This window comes from Heliconius melpomene, chromosome 10 (genome assembly GCF_056956725.1).
Source record: "Heliconius melpomene rosina isolate 202511_hmr_F chromosome 10, ASM5695672v1, whole genome shotgun sequence".
Classification (NCBI taxonomy): Eukaryota; Metazoa; Arthropoda; class Insecta; order Lepidoptera; family Nymphalidae; genus Heliconius; species Heliconius melpomene.
Window position 1 is genome coordinate 5,582,241 of NC_140398.1, and position 19,637 is coordinate 5,601,877.

General features: G+C 34.6%; 4 protein-coding genes across 4 annotated transcripts; 2 read left to right on the forward strand and 2 right to left on the reverse strand.

The window, feature by feature from the left end:
* Positions 1-157: 157 nt before the first annotated feature.
* LOC146535287 (chymotrypsin-like elastase family member 2A) lies at positions 158-4,041 on the reverse strand. The gene is made up of 7 exons (XM_085190794.1): positions 3,575-4,041; positions 2,775-2,972; positions 2,061-2,286; positions 1,673-1,782; positions 1,355-1,522; positions 991-1,147; positions 158-514 (listed from the first exon to the last, which is right to left on the reverse strand). Exons 1-7 carry the CDS (start codon positions 3,830-3,832, stop codon positions 267-269), a joined length of 1,365 nt encoding a protein of 454 aa, XP_085046920.1. The 5' UTR covers positions 3,833-4,041; the 3' UTR covers positions 158-266.
* A 2,096-nt stretch (positions 4,042-6,137) lies between these two features.
* Positions 6,138-10,111, reverse strand: LOC146535288 (chymotrypsin-like elastase family member 2A). Its single transcript, XM_085190795.1, has 7 exons — positions 9,541-10,111; positions 8,741-8,938; positions 8,027-8,252; positions 7,639-7,748; positions 7,321-7,488; positions 6,976-7,132; positions 6,138-6,478 (listed from the first exon to the last, which is right to left on the reverse strand). Exons 1-7 carry the CDS (start codon positions 9,796-9,798, stop codon positions 6,231-6,233), a joined length of 1,365 nt encoding a protein of 454 aa, XP_085046921.1. The 5' UTR covers positions 9,799-10,111; the 3' UTR covers positions 6,138-6,230.
* A 723-nt stretch (positions 10,112-10,834) lies between these two features.
* Positions 10,835-14,971, forward strand: LOC146535289 (chymotrypsin-like protease CTRL-1). The gene is made up of 7 exons (XM_085190797.1): positions 10,835-11,191; positions 12,378-12,581; positions 12,680-12,905; positions 13,002-13,111; positions 13,568-13,735; positions 13,822-13,978; positions 14,255-14,971. The coding sequence occupies exons 1-7, from the start codon at positions 10,967-10,969 to the stop codon at positions 14,485-14,487; spliced, it is 1,323 nt and encodes a 440-aa protein (XP_085046923.1). The 5' UTR covers positions 10,835-10,966; the 3' UTR covers positions 14,488-14,971.
* A 1,082-nt stretch (positions 14,972-16,053) lies between these two features.
* On the forward strand, positions 16,054-19,519 carry LOC146535290 (chymotrypsin-C-like). The gene is made up of 7 exons (XM_085190817.1): positions 16,054-16,349; positions 16,749-16,937; positions 17,013-17,238; positions 17,453-17,562; positions 18,024-18,191; positions 18,806-18,962; positions 19,286-19,519. The coding sequence occupies exons 1-7, from the start codon at positions 16,131-16,133 to the stop codon at positions 19,516-19,518; spliced, it is 1,302 nt and encodes a 433-aa protein (XP_085046943.1). The 5' UTR covers positions 16,054-16,130; the 3' UTR covers position 19,519.
* Positions 19,520-19,637: the final 118 nt, after the last annotated feature.

Consider the following 19,637-nt stretch of genomic DNA (forward strand, 5'->3'; position numbering starts at 1 on the left):
AAAATGAAATTTGGAATGTAGGTAGGTTAGGGAGTGTAGAGGAACATTGAAAGAGGATTTCTCGAAATTCCTGCCAGAACGGGAAAGAACGGGATCTTTCGTTTTACATCTTAAAATCACGTACATTATGTCGAAGGTAAAGTTTATTAGCCTACAATATTTAAAAGACTTTGCCACTCACCAATCACTTATAATTTAAAGTTTTTTAATTTTCATAAAAGTACAAAAATTTTGTATTTTTAAAACAATCTTAAGTACTATATAAATCAAGAATTCTTCATGTGATCTAGTATCCAGTCCCTGTATTTAGTTACATCAGTGAATACTGTGTAGCCGTTAGGATCACACACTACCGCGTCTTCTCTGTCACTCTTCAGAGTAACGGAGACTATGCCTTTCACGTAATAAGCTCCTGGTGCCTTTTCTTTCTGTCTATAGTCTGATGGATCAGGCTTGTAGTCTTGTACGTACACTAGGAATCCTCCTCCGCTGTCACCGTTACAGGGGGCAGTACCTGGAATATATGAACAGTATTGTTGGACAATTTATTCTTTTTCTACTTTCGTCTTGTGTTAAGCGTTGCGTAGGTTTGCGTAACGTCATAGAACGAGTATCTTTAGATATAGTTGAGACGTAGCATCGGGCTGTAATAGATTTCCACTCAAAAAAAAATTCCTCTGGTATCCCGAGAGTGGATAAGCGCGGCGCTGAGTTCCGTCAATCAAAATGGAGAAATTGGTGCGATAAATTTTCTAAACACTGGGGTACCTATGCCTAACTGAGTATATCAATAAGCGGCAAATAATAACAATTATTAAGAAAAAAATACATTAATAAATAAAACGTGTTATAAAAAAACATTTCTCGTATAATAAATATCAGTTTATATTTTATATAGATATTGCCAAAAATATAATTATAATTCTCCTTATGTAAAGAAACTTCTTAAAATTATTCATTAATATCATGAAACAGTTTTAAAAGATTTACCATTTTGGTGTCCAGCACAGAATTTTTTTCCATTCAACACTTTTTGGTAAAAAATCGGTTGGAAAAGTATGCAAGTGACGTCGGGTACTTGAGGCATAGTTGCGACGTGTAACGTTCTGGTCAGTTTGTCCTTCCTATCAAATCCCCACCCAACCACCTGTTCAAAATGAAATTGTGTAAATTAAGTGTCACAAATCATAAAACAAAATTTTACAACTTAAGCTCATTCAAAAGTATCAGACACAGCGTGCCATTGGCATCTGCTGTCTAACAAGAAAAACATTTGAAAAATAGACGAAAAAATACTAACAGAGTGATCTGTCACTGCGTTAACCTTGTACAAAATATTTATCTTGTAACTTACGGAGCCGCTGACTTCGTAGGAATCCAACGTGTCGTAAATCCCATCGAACCAAAGGCAAGCTGGCTGTACGAAGTTGTTATAACGAGCTTCTGACATTAATTTTAATAAGGCTATATCATTATTAAGGTGCCTGTGATAAAATTCTTCATGGACTATCACTTCAAATACCTAAAATTTATAATATCATTAGGAAATGAGCTATCAGAATTGAAGAATTGATGGATTGACTGACCGACTCACTGACTGACTGCCTGATTTACTGATTGATTAAGTAATTTATAAATGTATTGTGTATAAAATATTTAATGAATGGGTAACCTCAATAGATTGAGCAGTTACATCATTTCCAAAAAGAGTAAACTTCCCAAGAACTACTCCAAGAATTTCAGGATTGTCAGGCGCGCCGTTGACTGTTACGCAGTGAGCAGCTGGAAATTTACAGAAAAACATTGTAATATCGACTTATTGAAAATTTAAATTTAAATTTCTTATGATTTTAATCTGGTCTATTCATAATTAGCACTAATTACCATTAGCCTTGCTGTTCTTTATTATACCACACCGAGGCATTGTAAATATCGTCAAATTAAAGATTTCTTATGTGGGAATTGCGCCCTCTACAGTCCGACTCAGACTTGCTTACTTGAGTTACAATGAAGTCAAAATAAAATAATTATTAAATGAAACAAATAAATTTCTCACAGACCAGTCAAAACAAAATGTTTTGAGATAAGAGTCCCTCCGCATATGTAACTGAGGGTGCCTTTTCGTGTCTTATATATAGCGGCGTGCCAGGGCCACCATCCAGGCTCTGTAGTCGACCCCCGTACGATCAGTGGATTTTGTGCTACATTAACCTTACGTCTGCCGCAAAATTTGTCCGGTGCTTGGGGAAGATAACGGTAAAGACGAGAATTTCCTTCGAAGTTTTCCTAAAATTATATTCTTTGTTATAAAATCCAGTCCATATCCTGGCATTGTTAAGAATATTACGTAAGATATATAAAAGACATAAATTGGGATAAGATTTGCTTTCATACGTACCAACATCAATCAATATAAATATAGTGTGGGCTCGTTTTGTAGGGAAATACTAACAGAGGATTTCCAACAGGAGGAGAGCATGATTTTTATCATTATAATTTTATGTATTTGAGTTGAGGCTGTCTTGACGCAGTGGCAGAAAAGGTGTGAATGTTGTGCGACGATTATTTATATATTTTTTTCATTTCTTCGCTTTGGCCACCAATGGGTTCCGCCACTCAACACGCAATGCCTCCATAAATTCGGCGGAGAGTGGGGAACCGAGTGTCTTGTCTTACACTAGGTTCCTTCTGCCTACCCTGCTGTGTATGGGATACAGCGTAAAGCTGATTTTTTTTATTGTTATTTTTTATTTTTGTAATATAATTCAATTTACCATATCAGGCTCTTGACATCTTTCGACTCCATTAATCTTGAGGCTTATAATATGTATTTGATGGTATTGAGAGTTTCCTTTGACTGTGAAAATTGGTCTTAAATTTTCACTTTTGTTAGTAAATTCAAATGTGTAAACGTTGTTAATAGTGTCTGGTTCTTTTGTAAACCTTGAATTGACCACGGAATAGTGTTCATTCTGTAAGAGAATAAAGTATGTATTTAAAAAAATTAAATAATCTTATCTCATAAAGGAAAATAGAATATATTATGAAGATTTATTAAATAAGTCAAAACTGTTATTCATTCAATTGCAGTTATGTAGCAAAGAATTGGAAATTTCTGAATGCGATGGGAATAGGAGGTAGACGCATACGTGATTTGAGGTACAGTACACGGATTGAGGTACAGTAGCACAAAAATGAAATCCCTTCCACCACGTCTATCACAACATTAGAACATATGTCAGCCATCAAGTCTGAGTCATCAACCAGTAGTGGTTGCGATAACATAAGTTGAAGTATGATTTTGCGTACTCTTAATGACGGTCTTCCTATTTTGTGCTTTGTGTTCCCATTAAGACACTTTCCGCCGAATTCTTGAGACTTTACGTGTTGACTGGCGGGACTCAACGTCGTGCATTGTCTCATTACCAGAGCGGGGTACTGAAACTATTAAATATTTCCTCAGAAGGAATCAAACCCACAACCGTTGTGTTTACGCTCGCACGCTTGTCGTCCCCCAGCACCACAGCGGCCTCTACATTGGTCAAATTTCAATATACAGTTTTTGATTACTTACAAGAAAAACTGAAGCTTCAGCATCAAATTGCACTCTTACTTCTGTCCCAGCGTCCAATGTCTCTCTTATCCATACATCATAAGTATCACGGGTGTTCTCTGCGTAATTTAGAACGAGGTCATCATTGCCTTTGCAAAAATAGTCATTATACCACGGAGCATGGTGATTAGTACTGAACACACCAATCCATGGCGGATATATCGTACGCACTTCAGTTATAAGATATAATAATAATATGTAATTTTGTATATTCTTCATATTTTTGAGGTTAACTTTAAACGATACTAACACTTTAAGCACGTCTGTTGTTTACAGCGCCAACATAAAGACTCCACGTAATATATATTTTTTTAATTTACAAAAGTCCCGGGCATCACTGGAGAATAAGTTTAAAATATTGTAAAAACAATAGTAACAACAAGTTATAACATTTTCAAAGTTATAATATTTGATTTATATAACGCTAAGACCCAATATGAAATGAATATACTTATAAGTACTATAAATATAGAAAATGATAACCTCTGCATACGATTGAAAAGCAACGTAGAGACATAATACGATAAATACACATAGAATATACTTTTATTAAATTAGTGAATCAATTTTACATTTTTAAGTATAAATTATTATAAAAAAATACATTTAAAAATTAAAAAAACAAGGATAAATTGTTATTATACAAGAAAAATCGCGGCGTTAAGTTATGTCATGATGCTGGGCGTGTAGAACGGAGTGTCTCGATACTACATTGCCTGTGCCTACCGTGTTTTTGCGTAAAGCTAAACAAAACATTGGCATGTGAGAATTCGTCGTAATTTTTGTAGCAAACGCTAGTTAATGTACTATCGATATGTATTGAAAACTTAATTTATCGACAATTTATTATATTAATGATAGGCAATGAGAATTTAACCTTCTCACTCTCGTCATTTACTTTAGTCTAATAAAGGTCGATATTGACGTCGCGAGATATATTGTATAGAACTGAAAATATGATTAAAATATTTAATATTTTACTAATACTCTGTGTTGTGATTAAAAGTTCAAAATCTATTATTCAAGTGTGGTCGTATGCAAAGTTAATATGTGATGGTAATCCGACAATTTTAAGCCATGTCTATTCATACGATCAGTATTATCGTATATTTATCGAAGAAGAGCTTAAAGCTTCTACAGAAGTAAAAGTTAAGTTTGATTCGGAGGGCACAATTGTTTTAGTGAGTAATTTGTGTATTTTTTTACCTTCACACTCTATCCCGCAGTCAGTAGGGTATGTAGGGGAACCTATCGTCAGAACAGTATTTGCCATATGACAACTCAATGTAGTTCTTTCTTATTTTTAGACTCCCTCACTGACTTGGAATTTTTTGCTGTATCCCGTACATGGCAGGGTAAGCAGACGGAACCTAAAAACCTAGTGTTAAGACACTCCGTTCCCATTAAGACACTTCGTTCCCAATCTTTCGCCGATTCTGGAGACAACTCTGACTTGTAAAAATGCGAAGATTAAATTATAGTTGTTGATTAGTGCCAGATAGGCAGAATTAATTTATCAATCAATATCAACGCTCCTCCTCGAAACACATCAAACATTTCGGAGAGTGTGCAGCAGCACTCTCTTCTCCTTTCCATCTACGGGACACTAGATGTAGGCAGGGATTTCACCCATATGTCGTCGATATACCACCTATTCGTACGCAGCGCTTCGCCTCCACTTTCCTAATGTGAACGGCTAAGGAGTGGAACTCCCTGCCTGCTGAGCTGTTCCCCGCCAAGTATAACCTGGCCCTCTTTAAAGAACGAGTGAATAGGCACTATCTAGGCAAGCATGCTCCACCTTCGTCCGCATCGTCACACACCACCAGGTGAGATAGCGGACAAATGCTTGCCTATCAACAATAAAAAAAAAATACAAAATATTATATTAATTATAAGCTGTTGTTTGTTTAATTAAAATAGTTACGAATACTTATAGGCATATTACTAAAAGGTAATTAAAACGTATCAAAATTATAAATATTAACTCCAAGGTAATTATATATGGCCACACTCAAGAAAAAAAACATATTTTAGGAAAACGTAAGAATTTGGGATTTGAACCTGCGCCGTATGGATACTAACGTAAGGTTTAGTGATTAGAGCCTTTGGAGTTTGGATGGTTTTCTGTGTAACATATGGCTTAGTGACCACTAAGCCATATGTTTTCAAAGTGGGTGATTTCTAAAAAAACCCTTTTTATATTCTTATAGTTAAACACTATTATATGCTTATAGTTAAACACTGTCATATTCTTATAGTTAAATCTCATTTAGCAAAAGAGAATATCGTTTACTCAATCTATATAAAACTATTTTGTTTCTCAAAATCTGACAGACAACCACAGACGAAACTACTGGACTTAAAAAAATGAAATTTGGAATATAGGTAGGTTAGAGGAACACTGAAAGAGGATTTCTCGAAATTCCTGCCAGAACGGGAAAGAACGGGATCTTTCGTTTTACATCTTAAAATCACGTACATTATGTCGAAGGTAAAGTTTATTAGCCCACAATATTTAGAAGACTTATTCAAACACTTATAATTTAAAGTTTTTTAATTTTCATAAAAGTACAAAAATTTTGTATTTTTAAAACAATCTTAAGTACTATATAAATCAAGAATTCTTCATGTGATCTAGTATCCAGTCCCTGTATTTAGTTACATCAGTGAATACTGTGTAGCCGTTAGGATCACACACTACCGCGTCTTCTCTGTCACTCTTCAGAGTAACGGAGACTATGCCTTTCACGTAATAAGCTCCTGGTGCCTTTTCTTTCTGTCTATAGTCTGATGGATCAGGCTTGTAGTCTTGTACGTACACTAGGAATCCTCCTCCGCTGTCACCGTTACAGGGGGCAGTACCTGGAATATATGAACAGTATTGTTGGACAATTTATTCTTTTTCTACTTTCGTCTTTTATTAAACGTTGCGTAGGTATGCGTAACGTAATAGAACGAGTATCTTTAAATATAGTTGAGACGTAACATCGGGCTGTAAAAGTTGCTTTCGGTTGTGTGTTCGATTTCCACTCAAAAAAAAAATCCTCTCGTATCCCGAGAGTGGATAAGCGCGGCGCTGAGTTCCGCCACTCAAAATGGAGAAATTGGTGCGATAAATTGTCTAAACACTGGGGTAGCTATGCCTAACTGAGTATATCAATAAGCGGCAAATAATAACAATTATTAAGAAAAATTTACATTAATAAATAAAAAGTGTTATAAAAAAACATTTCTCGTATAATAAATATCAGTTTATATTTTATATACATATTGCCAAAAATATAATTATAATTCTCCTTATGTAAAGAAACTTCTTAAAATTATTCATTAATACCATGAAACAGCTTTAATTGATTTACCATTTTGGTGTCCAGCACAGAATTTTTTTCCATTCAACACTTTTTGGTAAAAAATCGGTTGGAAAAGTATGCAAGTGACGTCGGGTACTTGAGGCATAGTTGCGACGTGTAACGTTCTGGTCAGTTTGTCCTTCCTATCAAATCCCCACCCAACCACCTGTTAAAATGAAATTGTGTAAATTAAGTGTCACAAATCATAAAACAAAATTTTACAACTTAAGCTCATTCAAAAGTATCAGGCATGCTGTCTAACAAGAAAAACATTTGCAAAATAGACGAAAAAATACTAACGGAGTGATCTGTCACTGCGTTAACCTTGTACAAAATATTTATCTGGTAACTTACGGAGCCGCTGACTTCGTAGGAATCCAACGTGTCGTAAATCCCATCGAACCAAAGGCAAGCTGGCTGTACAAAGTTGTTATAACGAGCTTCTGACATTAATTTTAATAAGGCTATATCATTATTAAGGTGCCTGTGATAAAATTCTTCATGGACTATCAGTTCAAATACCTAAAATTTATAACATCATTAGGAAATGAGCTATCAGAATTGAAGAATTGATGGATTGACTGACCGACTCACTGACTGACTGCCTGATTTACTGATTGATTAAGTAATTTATAAATGTATTGTGTATAAAATATTTAATGAATGGGTAACCTCAATAGATTGAGCAGTTACATCATTTCCAAAAAGAGTAAACTTCCCAAGAACTACTCCAAGAATTTCAGGATTGTCAGGCGCGCCGTTGACTGTTACGCAGTGAGCAGCTGGAAATTTACAGAAAAACATTGTAATATCGACTTATTGAGAATTTAAATTTAAATTTCTTATGATTTTAATCTGGTCTATTCATAATTAGCACTAATTACCATTAGCCTTGCTGTTCTTTATTATACCACACCGAGGCATTGTAAATATTGTCAAATTAAAGATTTCTTATGTGGGAATTGCGCCCTCTACAGTCCGACTCAGACTTGCTTATTTGAGTTACAATGAAGTCAAAATAAAATAATTATTAAATGAAACAAATAAATTTCTCACAGACCAGTCAAAACAAAATGTTTTGAGATAAGAGTCCCTCCGCATATGTAACTGAGGGTGCCTTTTCGTGTCTTATATATAGCGGCGTGCCAGGGCCACCATCCAGGCTCTGTAGTCGACCCCCGTACGATCAGTGGATTTTGTGCTACATTAACCTTACGTCTGCCGCAAAATTTGTCCGGTGCTTGGGGAAGATAACGGTAAAGACGAGAATTTCCTTCGAAGTTTTCCTAAAATTATATTTTTTGTTATAAAATCCAGTCCATATCCTGGCATTGTTAAGAATATTACGTAAGATATATAAAAGACATAAATTGGGATAAGATTTGCTTTCATACGTACCAACATCAATCAATATAAATATAGTGTGGGCTCGTTTTGTAGGGAAATACTAACAGAGGATTTCCAACAGGAGGAGAGCATGATTTTTATCATTATAATTTTATGTATTTGAGTTGAGGCTGTCTTGACGCAGTGGCAGAAAAGGTGTGAATGTTGTGCGACGATTATTTATATATTTTTTTCATTTCTTCGCTTTGGCCACCAATGGGTTCCGCCACTCAACACGCAATGCCTCCATAAATTCGGCGGAGAGTGGGGAACCGAGTGTCTTGTCTTACACTAGGTTCCTTCTGCCTACCCTGCTGTGTATGGGATACAGCGTAAAGCTGATTTTTTTTATTGTTATTTTTTATTTTTGTAATATAATTCAATTTACCATATCAGGCTCTTGACATCTTTCGACTCCATTAATCTTGAGGCTTATAATATGTATTTGATGGTATTGAGAGTTTCCTTTGACTGTGAAAATTGGTCTTAAATTTTCACTTTTGTTAGTAAATTCAAATGTGTAAACGTTGTTAATAGTGTCTGGTTCTTTTGTAAACCTTGAATTGACCACGGAATAGTGTTCATTCTGTAAGAGAATAAAGTATGTATTTAAAAAAAATAAATAATCTTATCTCATAAAGGAAAATAGAATATATTATGAAGATTTATTAAATAAGTCAAAACTGTTATTCATTCAATTGCAGTTATCTAGCAAAGACATGGAAATTTCTGAATGCGATGGGAATAGGAGGTAGACGCATACGTGATTTGAGGTACAGTACACGGATTGAGGTACAGTAGCACAAAAATGAAATCCCTTCCACCACGTCTATCACAACATTAGAACATATGTCAGCCATCAAGTCTGAGTCATCAACCAGTAGTGGTTGCGATAACATAAGTTGAAGTATGATTTTGCGTACTCTTAATGACGGTCTTCCTATTTTGTGCTTTGTGTTCCCATTAAGACACTTTCCGCCGAATTCTTGAGACTTTACGTGTTGACTGGCGGGACTCAACGTCGTGCATTGTCTCATTACCAGAGCGGGGTACTGAAACTATTAAATATTTCCTCAGAAGGAATCAAACCCACAACCGTTGTGTTTACGCTCGCACGCTTGTCGTCCCCCAGCACCACAGCGGCCTTTACATTGGTCAAATTTCAATATACAGTTTTTGATTACTTACAAGGAAAACTGAAGCTTCAGCATCAAATTGCACTCTTACTTCTGTCCCAGCGTCCAATATCTCATTTATCCATACATCATAAGTATCACGGGTGTCCTCTGCGTAATTTAGAACGAGTTCTCTATTGTCCTTACAAAAATAGTCATTATACCACGGAGCATGGTGATTAGTACTGAACGCAGCAATCCATGGCGGATATATCGTACGCACTTCAGTTATAAGGTATAATAATAATATGTAATTTTGTATATTCTTCATATTTTTGAGGTTAACTTTAAACGACGAAACTAACACTTTAAGCACGTCTGTTGTTTACAGCGCCAACATAAAGACTCCACGTAATATATATTTTTTTAATTTACAAAAGTGCCGGGCATCACTGGAGAATAAGTTTAAAATATTGTAAAGTATATTGTGTAGAACGGAGTGTTTCGATACTACGTTGCCTGTGCCTTAAAGTTAAACAAAACATTGGAATGTGAGAATTCTTCGTAATTTTTGTAGCAAACGCTAGTTAATGTACTATCGATATGTATTGAAAACTTAATCTATCGACAATTTATTATGTTAATGATAGGCATTGAGAATTTAACCTTCTCACTCTCGTCATTTACTTGAGTCTAATAAAGGTCGGTATTGACGTCGCGAGATATTCAATTCATCATTCGTTCTTCATTCTTCATTATTCATTTCATCGCGAGATATTCAATTCAATTCAAAATCTATTATACAAGTGTGGTCGTATGCAAAGTTAATATGTGATGGTAATCCGAAAATTTTTAGCCATGTCTATTCATACGATCAGTATCATCGTATATTTATCGAAGAAGAGCTTAAAGCTTCTACAGAAATAATAAAAGTTAAGTTTGATTCGGAGGGCACAATTGTTTTAGTGAGTAATTTGTGTATTTTAGTTTTTTTACCTTCACACTCTATCCCGTAGTCAGTAGGGTATGTAGGGGAACCTATCGTCAAAACAGTATTTTCCATATGACAACTCAATGTCGTTCTTTCTTATTCTTAGACTCCCTCACTGACTTGGAATTTCTTGCTGTACCCCGTACATGGCAGGGTAAGCAGACGGAACCTAAACCTAGTGTTAAGGCATTCCGTTCCCATTAAGACACTTCGTTCCCAATCTTTTGCCGATTTTGGAGACAACTCTAACTTGTAAAAACGCGAAGAAATCATATTTGTTGATTAGTGACAGATAGGCAAAATTAATTTATCAAATTAATAATATTTATTTTAATTAACATTGTATAAACACGTCATTTAGATTGTAATTTATATACCAGAATAATTTACAACGCTATCGACACTATTGAAGACAAGCTTCTCTCTCGCGATCCTAATTTGACGATAAATCTGACAATTACTACTGACGTCGCAACATACATACGTATAAACAGTATAATTCAAGAACATGTTTAAATTATTTAATTTATTATTATTTCTTTGTGTTGTGATCAAAAGTTCAAAGTGTGTTATTCAAGTGTGGACGTATTCAAATTTAATTTGTGATGACAATAAAAATATTGTGGCCAATATAGTTTCTTATACCCCATATTATAATATTGTTATCGCACATGGTCTTAAAGCTTCTACGCAAATAAAGGCAAAATTTGATTCGGAGGGCACTATTAACCTAGTGAGTATATTTATGTCAGACGCTTTAGAGACAGTCTTATATGTTTTTCACATACTTATGTTAATAATATACGCATTCTGTTCGTCTACCTAGAAAATGAAAGAAGATAGGTTCGCTACCCCTATAATCGTCATTAAATATACCTATAGAAAGTAAGTGGAAAATTAATAAAAGTGAAATAGATCTTTAGATCTTTTTTGATTAACAGTACCGGCATCTGCAATACGCAGGAGATACTTAATTAAGACTGAGATGTTTGTTGATGTTGACGATTGTTTTCTTCGAAATTTGTTTCCATGTATGGTTTTCCCTCTTTACTTGGAATTCCCAATGATAAAAACATCTCACATAATAATAGTCTTATCGTATAGCATACTTAGCAAGGTCAAGTCTTTTGATGAACTGTAGCTTCGCATAATTTATCACGTATGTTCAGTGTGAATCTTGTTTTTTTTAGCTTGACTCTCTATCTCGCACTCAGCAGGATATGCAGAGTGAACCTGTTAAGACACTCTATTCTCCATTTTCCGCAGAATAACGCGCGTTGAATGGCGGAACTCAACGCCACGCTTTACTTCGGGACCACAGTAATGAAATAGAAATATAAATTTAAACAAAATAATAATTTATTTCCTCGAGTGGGGATTGAAACCACAACCAGTCGCGTCACCCATACTTTGTGACCCTGTGTCACCATTAGCCTCAACTTGCCACCCTCGTTTAATGTATTATGAATATTAGTATTACATTTGGTTTGCCAGATTAGCAGGTATTTAGTTAATTATGATTTAGAACAGAAACCTTTGACATCTCAGACGTCCTATATACAGAAGATCACGAACCAATGTCATGTTAAAATAAATTTAAAAGTCAAATCAAAAAGATTTTCTTATTAACAAGCCACTTTTATTTTATTACTACTATATTTTCACTTCACTGATTGAATGTTTGGGAAAAATGCTGGACTTTTCAGCTTTACTTTTATTGTTAATACATATTTTATGCAAATATTTAGTTCAGTTCAGTTCTTAATTTTTGGCGCTTCGAGCGTGCCAGCTGAGCTAATCACTTTGCCAATGTCGTATGGTACACGTATATATATAAAGAACACAGGAAGGAGATTGTACGGTAAAAAAGAGGCTATATTACACAATAGTATGCAAATATTTATATTTTTTGTATTTAGGTTGACAAGAAGAATTTAGATGGGAAAAATATATCAAAGTTTTCAAGCGATCCTGATTTTATTAATAATGTTTTTACTATCGAAATTCTGGAGGATGTCAACGGCTATAGTTTTCAAGTAGTAGGAAAACTTCCACCTGAACATCCACCATATTTAATAAGTCTTAAAATTAATGGTGAAGAAAAATGTGCAAAACCCATAAGAGTAAGTATTTATTTTGGCATCATTTTGGCTCAAACATAGCAAACGGGACGTGATGTTGGGGAATAAATTAATGTTTTAAATTTTAAATTTAATTACAGAAAGTATTTGGAAGTCCAAAGAGAGTAGAAGACTATTGGCCTGCAGCGCCAGATAAGTTTTGTGGAAGACGCAGAGTTTATAAGAAATATACTGACTTAATAGTGAGTGGCTCGGCCACTCAGTCTGGTTACTGGCCTTGGCACGTCGCTTTATATGGTTGGCAACATAATTCGCTAAAATACATATGTGGAGGCACCCTATTATCAAGACTTTTAGTTTTAACAGGTAAGACAAACGTTACTATAATTTAAATAATTACAAATATTTCTAATCATTATATTTTTTTGACCAAGTTGAGTTTATTAAAATTATTACTTACAGCCGCACATTGTGTTACTAAACATGGAGCACCTATAAATCCAGAATCTATTGGTGTTGTTCTTGGGAAATTTAGCCTTCTTGGTACAGAAGTAACAACTCAAAACAAAGAAGTAAGAGGAATTAATTATTCTGTATTCTATATACATTCTCATTGAATTGCTTGAGAACCACAAATAAGAACTTTTTGGCGGGTAATAATTATAAATAATTATATGCCTTATTTTTTAAACGTCTAATAATTTACCACCAGTTCACTAAAGTTAAAGCCTCAGACCTGAGAAGAACGCGCACAAGAAACTCAGTGGGACTTATTTTTTAAAATCAATTTTATACAAACACATATTTAATTATTTGTAACAATGATACCTTCGAAACAAACTGGAGCGAGCATTTCATTACCAAGGCGTGTTATCATTTAAAAAATCATTAATTTGTTAATACCCTTTAACACACAAAAAATATTTATATTTTAAAATGAAAATTATTAAATTCCGCCACATCTAAAATTTTATACTGAATTTCAAAGTTTAAAGTAAAGTTAAAAGTTGTTATTGTTAACGTTTTAGGTTTTCCGTATAATAGTTCATGACGAATTCAATCACAGAAAAGCGGATAATGATATAGCTCTACTAAAATTGGACTCTGAAGCCAATTTCAATAATTATGTCCAACCAGCTTGCTTGTGGTTTGATGATATCTATGATCAGCTGGACTCCTATGAGGTTAAGGGAACGGTACGGCGTTATTTCATTAAAAAAATAATTTTTTGCACATTTATGACATAAAAGCATAAAAAACAATTACATTTGTGTTCATTTAGGTAGTAGGATGGGGCTTTGATCAGACAGAGTCTACAACCAGCGAACTTCGTGAAACTACAATGCCACTGGTCCCAGAATCAATTTGCATCCGATATGATCCCGTTTTCTATAGCAATATGTTGAACGGAAAAAAGTTTTGTGCTGGACTTAATAACGGTAAGCTAAAAAATAAAGTAAAATGTTTTAAAATAAATCCATACTAAGAAATGATAAAGAAATGATGGGCCCGAAAAGCTGAGGATCGAGTGTCGAGGCGAGAATTGGGGAAGGCCTATGTCCAGCAGTGGACAAAAGATGGCTGTTGATGATGATGATGATGAAATGATAAATAAATAAAATCTTAGAGCGGTTCAGTTAAGTATTTTACTGACTCTCATTTATGTTTTCGTAAGCTTATGAAATATACAAACTATATATTTATTATCATTTTAGGTACGGCAGCTTGTAATGGTGACAGTGGCGGAGGATTTGTAGTATTCGTGCCTGATGCTAGGACATCTGCTTTTTCGTATCCATTTGAAAAAAGACTTGGGGCCTGGTACGTTAAAGGCATCGTGTCGATCACATTAGTCAAAGAAGATTCTTCACTTTGTGATCCTCAAGCGTACACTGTGTTCACAGATGTAGCTAAATATAGAAATTGGATATTAAATTATCTTAAATAATTGATTTTTTAAATTATTTAGTTTTACCTGGTTCTATCTATCAGTGTTCAAAATATGGAAAAACATAAAGAAATATTATGGATGATGGTCCCTGTATAATAAATAATATATATTAAATAGAGTTTTGCAAACACTGTTGAATCTTCGAAAGGGATGTAAGACAATTACTGTGATTACCTATGCTATGAACGATAAAGGATGAGATTCAAGAATAATTAGAAAGAAACTATGGAAATTTGCGATTTACTCTTGAAGATATTTTTTTTATTTAATTAGGGACACACGAGTCGCTTCGTCTGCTTTTTGTTATATTATAGCCAAATTATATAATTCTGGTGTAAAACCTATATTATTGTAAAGTTTCCTCTAAACCTGATTATTAGTTTTAACGGAAAATTGGAACAAACATCCATCTTCACAAAGTTTCACATATGTACGAGTATACAATGCTTGTAGAATAAAGTTACTACTAAATATTTATTTATGTTTTTTATTTTAATATCAGTATCTGGTTGAAATAAGACTTTTACTTACTTATAATTTTTTTTATCAAATAGCACCATAGAACTGAACAAAATTTGGCGATCGTGGTAATTATTACTGGGAGGAGTAGATCCTAGGGAGGAGTGGATCCTAAGGAGGAGTGGACGAGGCACGACCACACTAACTATGATATATCCTAATTCTTTGCAATTCGTTAAAGTAATATTTCGCAGTTGTGAAGAATTATAAAATGATAGCAAAGAAAGTGATGATTGGTCACCTTTATCTAATTAGTAAGAAAACTTAGGAATAAAATCAAGATATTGTTCCTCAAAATGAAACCGTTAATTAATCAAATTAACATCTCTTAAAGTAATATTATAGTTTCACGCATTATTCCCGTAGAGTAGGTAGAGAAATTTAGTGTCAAGATACTCCGTTCATCTCGGCGCGTACTAAGCGAAAATATTAAAATGCGAAAATATGAACTCACAACTATTGCGTTTACAGTTAAACAATTCCACTGTGCCACGATAGCAAAACTTTTAAATAAATAAATATTCTTATAGGTCAAACTATAAGAATTTTTTTTTGAATTCATTTTATAAAACCCGTTATTATACGTACCGGTTTGCAATATTAGATTCTCGCGCTTCTCAATAGTTAATTTTCCTTAAGCCATCATTTAAGTATTACCACCAAAAACTTCTATGTTTTAATGTAAAGAATGATGATATAACAAACAGCCGAGCTGGTTTGGCTAAAAATTCATATAGTTTATATCCGGAACTAGTACAAAGGACATTTTAGATAAAAGATAACTATTATAATTACATGACATTTTTTTATCAAATATAGTGAAGACATACATTTATGACAACGAAACATAATTAATATTAAATATTATTGAAATTGGGTAGAGAAATGTGTATAATTCAATTGCCGCTATCACCATACAATAAAGACCTATTTACGAAAAGGTTCACTTGGTTCCCTGGCTTATCCCAAATATAGCAATTAGCAAAAGAGGAAGAGATAAAATAAATAAAAATATATTCTATTCACATCAAAGCATAACTGAGATTAGTCGCACTTCGTAATCGAGCGAAGGCACTACGTCTCTTGACCTTAGCGTCTACAAATGTGTAAAAAACAATAAAATGGCGGAATTGTTATACCTGTGTTTACTATTTTATATATCGTTTATACTAAAAAATGTTAGTGCAAGTTGGACGTATATAGATTTGATCTGTGGTGATCGATATCTCTCCGCCCAAGTTACTTATAAAGTGCCTCATTATATCGTTTATATTAATGATAATCTAACTAGTACTACTGAGATAAGAGTGAAGCTGGATAAAGGAGGGACGATTTTACTAGTAAGTGGTCTATAACACTCTTTTTTTCCCGTAGTGTAGGTGTGAATAGACTACGAGAGAAATCACGGTATAAAAGATAGTAATCTGCCACCTGCCTATCCTGTTGTAGGCGGGATACAAGGTGAAGCTATAGAAAAATAACTAGTGTTAGAAAACGGAAGCGGTTAACGTTTTTAACGTACGTACGTACGTACTCGGACAGAGGTTCCACGTAATTACAATAAGTGAGATGTATCACTCAATAACAACACTACACACTACATACCTTCCAATCAGGGCTTCCGCCTACAAGCAACTGTGCCCGTTTGACACAATTCCACTGCTTTTATTGTCTTTTTCGTCTAAATCTACCCACTTTTACACGAGTACGCTAACACTTGTTTATTTCCTTGTTTGCAGGATACTACAGCACACCCTGCGAGATTCATAAGTGATCCCGATTTAATAAATAATATTTTCACTTTCATAGTGCTTGAAGATACCGAATCATTTAGTTTTAAAGTTGCAGGAAAACCTGCTCCTGAATATCCACCTCATGTAGTAAGTTTAAAGGTAAATGGCGAAGAGAAATGTACTACCCCTAACCTAGTAAGTATATTATATAACATTTTCGTTGATAGCCAAGACTTATTTTTACTTCACGTTTAATTTTTTTTATTTTAGAAGTCACGACTTAGTTCAGGGCGCGTTGAAGAATATTGGTCAGCTGCGCCAGATCAGTTATGTGGAAGGCGAAAGGTTTATAAGAAGCACACCGAGCTGATAGTAAGCGGATCGATCACTAAATCAGGCAATTGGCCCTGGCATGTTGCTTTGTATCATCTGGAAAGAAATCAATTAAAATATAGATGTGGAGGCACTCTACTATCTAATGTTCTAGTGCTAACAGGTATTTGTATATCGTATTTTTTGTATCCCGCATGTAACAGGGCAGAGGAAACTTAGTGTTAAGACACGCCGCTCCCCACTTTCCGTTGAATTCTACGGGCACTAGGTTCCCAGGGGTCCCTCTGCCTATCTTGCTATTTGCGTGATAGAGCGTGAAGCTAGGAAATTTATAACATTATACTTTTAAAAAAATCAAATTATTTTATTATTTACAGCTGCACATTGCGTTACCAAACGTGGGGCAAGAATAAACGTAGAAGCAATTAGTGTAGTTCTAGGTAAATATACTCTTTTCGATGCAGAGGCTACGACTCAGGATAAAGAAGTAAGATATTGTTTTTTTAGCTTTATGCTGTATTTCGCACATAGCATGGTAGGTAGAGGGTACTTATGATAACTCATGTTCCCCACTTACCGCTGAATTCTGGAGGCATTGCGTGTTGAGTGGCAGAACTCAACGCCGCGCTTTAGTGTCGACCAAAGCGAAGAAATGGAAATATAAACGTAAATAAATAACTGTGCGCGTATGAAAGCGCGACGTTTGTGGGTTCGTTTCCTACTCGAGCTATTTTCATTTCAACGACCTAATAACAAGACAAGAGTTCCGCTAAAAATTAATGTTACTTAACGCTATAGAATGTGATTCGCTTATTTTATTAATTTGCTTGTAGTCTTGATTCATGCAAATGCAAAATTTTGAGTTCTATTTAGATATATTGATAAAATATTTAGTTACTTTTCTTTCACATATTCACCAGATATAATACGTGCACAATCTACATCTAGGTGTTCCAAATAATAGTCCACGACGACTTCGACTACAAAAAGCTTAACAACGACATCGCCTTAATAAAGTTGGCCACTGAAGCAGATTTCAACAATTATGTACAACCAGCGTGTCTGTGGTTCGACGATATATATGACCAGCTGGACTCTTACGAAGTTAATGGGGCGGTAAGATGAGTGGAATATGTTGAAAAAAAAATTAAATGACGCTTCTTCACGCTGTATCCCGCACACAGCAGGGTAGACAGAGGGAACCTAGTGTTAAGTGCTAAGACGTTCCCCACTTTCCGCTGAATTCTGGAGGCATGGCGTGTTGAGTGGCGGAATTTAGTCCCTCGCTTTGCCTCGACACCAGAGTGAAGAAATGGAAACAAATTTAAATAAATATTACATTTCCTCGAATGGAGATCAAACTCACAAGCACTCGCGTTTACAGTCACACTTTGTCCCCAGCGCAACGACTGGCCTCACTGTTTTTTTTTTATATAAGATTATTACTAATTTATTATTAGATTCATATAATCAGAAAGAACTCAGTATTAAATATCCCGATCCTGATTTTCTACTCAATTTTAGGTGAAACTTAACGTTGCGTTTATCCTATCAGAACAAGAAAGTGAAAATAATACATTCCCCCAGTAAAATCGAACCCACGACCTTCGTTTTTACAGTCACACGCTGTGCCACAAAAAAAATACTTAAACATAATTTTATTAATATTTTCATTTAATATACATACATACGTTTCTAGGTGCTTAAATATATATTCTTATTTTTTCTAGGTAGTAGGATGGGGCATCGACCAGAACCAGTCTCTAACAAATGAACTTCGCGAAACGACCATGCCACTGGTACCAGAGTCAGTGTGTATCAGATACGATCCCGTATTCTACAGTACCGTGTTGAATGGAAAGAAGTTTTGCGCCGGTTTCAACAATGGTGAGTTCTTATTTACAAAGTAAAATATGCTTGGGATATAATAATGAAGATAATGTTTTATTTTATTTCAGTTCGGCCGGCGTTCAGAACTGATCTAGATATAGCTTCACAGTAATATACACATAGGTTACACTTTATATAAAAAAATATGCTAATATTTAAAAAAATATCATATAATTCCTTTTCATTTCATTCATTAAAATAACTAAATAATTGTTTTACAATGTATTAAATTGCAACTCGAAAATTGTCCGCGTTAATTCCTTCTCTAGGTAAGTATAGATATAACATAAATTAATTCGTATCGTTTCACCATATTTCAGGAACTGCAGCTTGTAACGGCGACAGTGGTGGTGGGTTTGTGGTATTCGTGCCTGACGCCAGGACGCCCTCGTACTCCTACCCGCCAGAGAGCAGACCTGGCGCCTGGTACGTCAAGGGCATCGTGTCTCTTACTATAGCTGGGGAAGACTCTAAATATTGTAGTGCGGACGCCTACACCGTATTCACTGATGTTGCCAAATATAGAAATTGGATATTAAAATATCTTAAATAATGTTCTTTTTTTTCTTATTTACTAAATAGTGTGGACTTCGATGACCTATTAAATATATAACTTAATTAAACTAATAGCCCTAGAGCCGTGAGTCTATCTGGGAATCTTTTGAAGTACTC

Coding starts and splice junctions, on each gene's coding strand:
- LOC146535288 (XM_085190795.1), bottom strand. CDS start 9,798: ATGAAGAATATACAAAATTACATATTATTATTATACCTTATAACTGAA. Junction 8,253..8,740: donor GATGTCAAGAGCCTGATATG/GTAAATTGAATT, acceptor ATATAATTTTAG/GAAAACTTCGAAGGAAATTC. Junction 7,133..7,320: donor CCTACGAAGTCAGCGGCTCC/GTAAGTTACCAG, acceptor TCATTTTAACAG/GTGGTTGGGTGGGGATTTGA.
- LOC146535289 (XM_085190797.1), top strand. CDS start 10,967: ATGTTTAAATTATTTAATTTATTATTATTTCTTTGTGTTGTGATCAAA. Junction 11,192..12,377: donor CGGAGGGCACTATTAACCTA/GTGAGTATATTT, acceptor TTTTGTATTTAG/GTTGACAAGAAGAATTTAGA. Junction 12,582..12,679: donor AATGTGCAAAACCCATAAGA/GTAAGTATTTAT, acceptor ATTTAATTACAG/AAAGTATTTGGAAGTCCAAA.
- LOC146535287 (XM_085190794.1), bottom strand. CDS start 3,832: ATGAAGAATATACAAAATTACATATTATTATTATATCTTATAACTGAA. Junction 2,973..3,574: donor CTGAAGCTTCAGTTTTTCTT/GTAAGTAATCAA, acceptor ATTCTCTTACAG/AATGAACACTATTCCGTGGT. Junction 1,523..1,672: donor TAACTGCTCAATCTATTGAG/GTTACCCATTCA, acceptor TATAAATTTTAG/GTATTTGAAGTGATAGTCCA.
- LOC146535290 (XM_085190817.1), top strand. CDS start 16,131: ATGGCGGAATTGTTATACCTGTGTTTACTATTTTATATATCGTTTATA. Junction 17,563..18,023: donor CTACGACTCAGGATAAAGAA/GTAAGATATTGT, acceptor ATCTACATCTAG/GTGTTCCAAATAATAGTCCA. Junction 18,192..18,805: donor CTTACGAAGTTAATGGGGCG/GTAAGATGAGTG, acceptor TATTTTTTCTAG/GTAGTAGGATGGGGCATCGA.